Source organism: Sinocyclocheilus anshuiensis, unplaced genomic scaffold, assembly GCF_001515605.1.
Source record: "Sinocyclocheilus anshuiensis isolate Anshui unplaced genomic scaffold, SAMN03320099.WGS_v1.1 scaffold701, whole genome shotgun sequence".
NCBI lineage: Eukaryota > Metazoa > Chordata > Actinopteri > Cypriniformes > Cyprinidae > Sinocyclocheilus > Sinocyclocheilus anshuiensis.
In genome coordinates, this window is record NW_015539895.1 from 1,017,471 (window position 1) to 1,023,243 (window position 5,773).

Consider the following 5,773-nt stretch of genomic DNA (forward strand, 5'->3'; position numbering starts at 1 on the left):
ACCCCCCCCCCCCCCCTCCATTAAAAAGAGCCATTAGAGAAATAAAGCAGCACTTTTTAGATTGACACAAGACTTGCTTTTGAAAGGGTATTTGACACATAAAACATCATGACTGTAAGTTTTTCATAAATGTTTCATGAATATATGAGCATATCTAAGGTTCTGTTACAGGTAATCCGTTTTTTTTTTTTTTTTAAGTGTTTTATTTTTAATATTGAATGGAATGATATTGGCAATTTATCGATTATTGACTAAAAAAAATGAAGATAGTTATCAGAGCCAGACTTGTACTATCAGTCTATTCTTACAGATATGTAAGATATGACCCCTGTAAGTTTTTCTGTCACTGGCTAAATAATAGACACCACTAAAAAATGACAAAGTTCAGATAGGTTGGTTGTATTTTCTCTGTTTTTGTGTTTATAGTAAAAGACAAAAGTAGAATGGACAGTGCAGTTTAAAGAGCCCTACAGTTGACTTTTTTAAAAATCAGTAATGAATTTGAAAACTACAAACATTCCGTGTAGTCTTTCAAATAATATAAGGTTATAAAACACATTTCCATCATAATAAAATTAATTTATGATTAATTTAAAACTATATTTAAATTTTAAAAGGGTATTTTAATTTGGTATACCATTTATTGCATTTATTTATAGTATTTAGCATAGCATTCCAACTCTCTAACAGTACTGTACCTAATTACAGTTAAATGTACAGTAAAAAATGTATTATGCTGCATAAATATCTAGTATTTGTGCACACGCACACGCGCATGCGCACGCGCACACACACACACACACACACACACACACACACACACACACACACACACACACACACGCTTTAAATTATATCGATAGACCAGCCCCAAAACTAGCCCCAATGTGTTTTTAGTCATACTACACAAAAATACACTACTACAAAATGTCACCTGGTCTGAATCATGGTTTTTATTTTTATTACTTTGATGCATGAGCCTTTTGAGAAAGAAACAGTGAAAAGCAGAAGTGTCCAAGAGGCGTGATGGTGTATGGGTGCGCTGGGTACTTAAATGAACAGCACTGAGCAGATGTAATGGAAAGGAAAGAGAGAGGAGAAGTTACGCAGAGTCAGCACAGATGGGCGCAGCAAAGAGAGAGAGGAGTGAAATGGGGGCCGTAAAAGATCTGCTGAAAGAAAGCAAGAGCCTTGTGACTTTGGGCCAGATTGATTTTAGCCGTGAAGACCAGGGGACCACACCTCCCACACCGCCCACTCCAGGTCAGGCTGGGGTCCTGCGGCAGGAGGGAGATAGGAGTGGGTGCAGGACGCCCCCGGCTTTAAGGGTCAGGTGAGGTCTATCTGGCAGCTGCTTAAACCTGCCCCGCTACTGACACAAGCACTGTACAAAACGCCCTAGTCCTGAGGGGGAACGCAGACAAACAGCGTTAGTAAAATGTGCTGGGAAAAGCGTGCGCGCACACACACACACACACACACACACACATACATATATATATATATAGGGATAACATATGCTATATATGCACTGACTGCTGGGACTTTTAATAGAAGCAAATAATTAAACATCTCTGTTTGACATGAAGCTTTCGCTGAGAGACGCTCCTGTAAAGTAATTACTTGCGTTGATGAAAATAATTCTGCTAATGGATGCAAACAATCCATATCAACTCAAACTTACAGGCCCAGCTGATACACAATAAAACATAAGCTATTCCTAGACAACATCGTTCCACATGCCACGTGACCCACATGTAAAGAAAGCAAATCGAGAAAAAAATAAAGCATTGTTGCGTCGTCTGTGCCTAGTCCTGAATGAGACCCCAGCTGCAGTGAGATGCATTCAAAATGTCTCACATCTCAGCTATAAATAGTCTCAAAGACCCAGATTCCCAGTTCACTCAGCACACGTGAACGCGCACACACACTCACACACGGAAAAAACAGAAATGCTTGTGCAGGCACATAAATATTTGAGAAACAGACAAATAAAAATCAAATAAATCAACCTCTATGTCACAATGATCTTAGAACACCAATCCCAGCTAAAAGAAAAGAAAAAAGATTTTGCAAAATACAAATTCAGACTTTAAAAAAATTTAAAATTTAAATAAAATTAAAGCAATACAAAATTACTGATATATAAAAACAAAGCAACTTTCATGATAAGAAACGTTATTAAAATGACAGTTAATCTTCACTTCATGCAACCTGGCACTGTAGTATCATACAGTAAAAATAGCATCTGTTCTTCCATAGAAATGAATGACTGATATATTCTGGCTTCATTAGAGAAAAAAAAACTGGCTCTTTGTTAGAATTTTTTTTTTTTTTGTATTTGCAATTAAACTGACATGGAATGCAATTTCTATTGGATAAGACAAAGGTTACAGGTGTCACTGAAGGTTAATGGTGGCTCGGTGGGACAGATGAAAGTTAAATGAGATCACTGATCTCAGTCCAGTCTGGAGAGAGACATGCACTGGCACATAGGATCTGATGACTGCTCAATACCATAGATTAACTTTTGATTTGATAAATCCCCTTGAATTGTCATCACTCTAGATTCCGACTCACTGTTTGGAAAAGGCACTGATGACAATCAAGTGTATCAGATAATCAGGGGATGAAAAGACGCCCAAGGGTGCAGTCTAGCACATTATTAATAAATTAAAATCATTTTAGACTCTAAATTAAAAATGTTTTTTAAAACGATATGCAATATGGTCCAAGTTAATCATAAAAGAGATTTAAATATGATCTAATAAGTAATTACAAAAATAAAAACACACACATCAAAATAATGAGAATTAAAGCAAACAAAATGCATTAAACAGACACATGCACACACAATATGCTGAGCACATGAGGATATCATGTAGCAAAGTCATAAGAGTCAGCAGAATTGTTTATCACACAGTAAAACCACATGAAGTGTTTTACCTCTCCTAAGAAGTGGAAAATCAGCTCACACTCTTTTAAACAACATTAGGATGCATGGTTATATATAGACTACTTTTAAGGTTTATTCAAAACAGATGACATGGCAGCTTATTTATTTAAATAGATCATACACAAACTTAAATAGCCACAGATGATTCACAAAAGATGCATGACCAGAACGCCAACACGCAGTCACACAAGCAGACAAAATCCCTCTCTAACCACACTGTCCACTTTCATCTGTGTTCCACTTTCACTTGGTCGCACACCCACACTCACACTCACACACACCATTTGTGGCAAGCCGCTTGAACATTTATTCCTTAATAACTAGTATCTATTTTTCATGTTACTAGTACCCGTGTATTTAATTAGCATAAAGTAATCCAACAGTGACTACTAACTTTTTAAGTTTCACAGGTTCACAAATTCATTGGATTCTATACTGTCACTAATAGTGACTTGTATGTATTCCAGATTTACTAGTCTTTTTAGTTACTAGCACCTGATTACAAGAAACTATCCCAAATGCTATGGCTAAAATAACTTACCTCAACAGTCAGTTGCTTTTTCACATGTCTTCCCTAATGACTAGCCAAAACAGCTACTTTAAAGTTCAATTAAACTTGCTAGTCACAACTGAAATATACTAGTTTCTAATAAATAGTACCCGTGCCTGGTATATATACTACTTAATGAGAAGGTAACTAGCTAGCGCCTAATGAATTACTAGCGACTAGCTTAACAGAAAAAGTGCAAGCATCTAATGAACAGTTACTAGTCAAACTGAAAAACATAATGGTCACTATCACTTACTAATAAAATACTAATTACTAATAAAAGGTACTAGCAATAGGTTCTAAGGAATACATGTTAAATCGGCTTGCCACAAACCGCGTTTCGCATATTCGCACTGGATTTCGCGGGTTCGGAGAGGAACGTCGGCGCACGTGCGCGCGCTCGCTCACTCACCCGCTGTAAGTACATGAAAGTCAAGGCACAGGAGAGCTGCGGACACATGTCCACGTTCGGCAGGGCGACGCACGTTCCGCCCGTCAAGGGATGCTGCATCGTGTTTGCGTCCGCTCGTCCTGTCCTGTCCGCCGAGGTTCGCGGGTTTTTAAAGATTGCTTTAGCAGGATCGGTTGCTGTAACGAAGCCTTGAAGCAGCCAACGGAGTGTGCGCAAACGCGGCAGAATACCGGCTACAAGCAAATGTGGATGTTTGCGCACGAGCGTCCCGGGGGTGAGAGAAAACACAGCGCGCGTCTGTTTTGTCCTTGATGATTTGAGTAAAGCCCTTGTAAATATGCACGAAACTCTATTCAGTCCGTTTCTCGCGTTTGTAAATAAACACACTCACGGGCAAGAGATGCTAGAGTTGGTGACTGGACGTAGGGAAGTTGAAACGGGTCTGATTTTCCATTCGCTGTCAGAGGAGTCCGGGCGCACCGTCTGTTTAATTGAGCATCTGAATAGCCGAGGCGAAGAGATGCGGGGCGGGAGCCAATCCTAAATCACACATTCATTTTTAACGGGGGTGGAGGAATCTTTCCATTTTTTTCTCTTGCGTGAAACTGAATTGTCCTTATAATTTATTATTATGGACTCGGGGCCACATAAAGCGCGCGCACATAAATGAACTCAGCAAGTAAACAAACTGCCATCACATTTGTGTTCCATTAAAATCATTTCATATCATCCTGTAATGCTTTGTGCTGTAAGGAAGACCTGTCCAACCTAATACCTTTACTGAATTTATATCACTTAACACTATTTACCATTCCACTGTTCAAACTAAATAAAAGATTTTACTGTGGACAATCACTGGATGAAGCTTCTCTTATAGCACTCTGAGTAAATTTTTTTTTATTTTGTTTTCTAGTGTAATATATAAACAATTTAACCCTTTAATGGATAGCTATAGGGGAAAAGCCTATACATTCATATTTATTTGCACTTTGTGGTTCAGTTGGACTTAGTACACAATTTTCTTTCTTTTTTTAAATTAAAAATAGACCAAACTTTTTTTTGTTGTATTCTCAGAATTATTATCACAAGCTCCTAACAGCTGAGATATCCATAAAGTTTACATTTAAATTTGTCATTCTGTAATGACACACATCATGTAAATAAAAAGTACATGTTAATGAAAGATTACAAAAAGGGATTTGTTAAAGGGGTCATATGACGTTTCTAAAAAAAACCATTATTTTGTGTATCTGGTGTAATGAACTGTGTTTATGCGGTTTAAGGTAAAAAAAAAAACATTATTTTCCACACACTGTACATTATTGTTTCTCCTCTATGCCCCACCTTTCTGAAACGTGTCGATTTTTACAAAGCTCATCGATCTTGATTGGCCGAATTCCTCAAACGTGTGATGGAAATGTTAAGCCCCTTACCATATTGTTATGCCGTGTCCCGGTGCGACGAGACAAAACCAATAAAACCCATTACAAACGAGGCATTTGTTGCATCCAGTGGGGACATAATTGCTGATTATAATGACTTTTTACGAGTTGCGTTGCATCGCGCCGCGTAAACATAAAACCATGTCTGCATTTGTGATCGGAGAAACGAAAAACAACAAGCGCTACTCTACACTGTTCAAAACTCGCGTTTGAATCATCAGTGGCAAATCCTTTAAATATGAAAGTGTACTTACAGGCTGTGAGTCAGCATTATTTGTCAGAACACCGGCATTATAGGCTAGCCTACTCTCCCAGGAAATAGTCCTCGTCCTCCGTAAAATCAAAGTTACACCTTCTTTCTTTGCATGAACATTTGGGCGGTGTTATGCAAATCTTCCCACACAGTGACGTAG

General features: G+C 38.2%; 1 protein-coding gene across 4 annotated transcripts in view; it reads right to left on the reverse strand.

The window, feature by feature from the left end:
• The window catches only part of LOC107685930 (RNA binding protein fox-1 homolog 1-like), a 171,668-nt gene that overhangs the window by 142,483 nt on the left and 23,412 nt on the right, over positions 1 to 5,773 (reverse strand). Inside the window, exon 1 of one of the 4 annotated variants that reach the window (XM_016482692.1) lies at positions 3,919 to 4,464. The exons of 1 other annotated variant lie outside the window; for it this stretch is intronic. In XM_016482692.1, coding sequence (XP_016338178.1) covers positions 3,919 to 4,017 — 99 coding nt within the window. In that variant the 5' untranslated portion in view covers positions 4,018 to 4,464. Of the gene's footprint in view, positions 1 to 3,918; positions 4,465 to 5,773 lie in introns of those variants that run through there. 2 more of the 4 variants (XM_016482689.1, XM_016482690.1) reach the window with 2 other exon arrangements.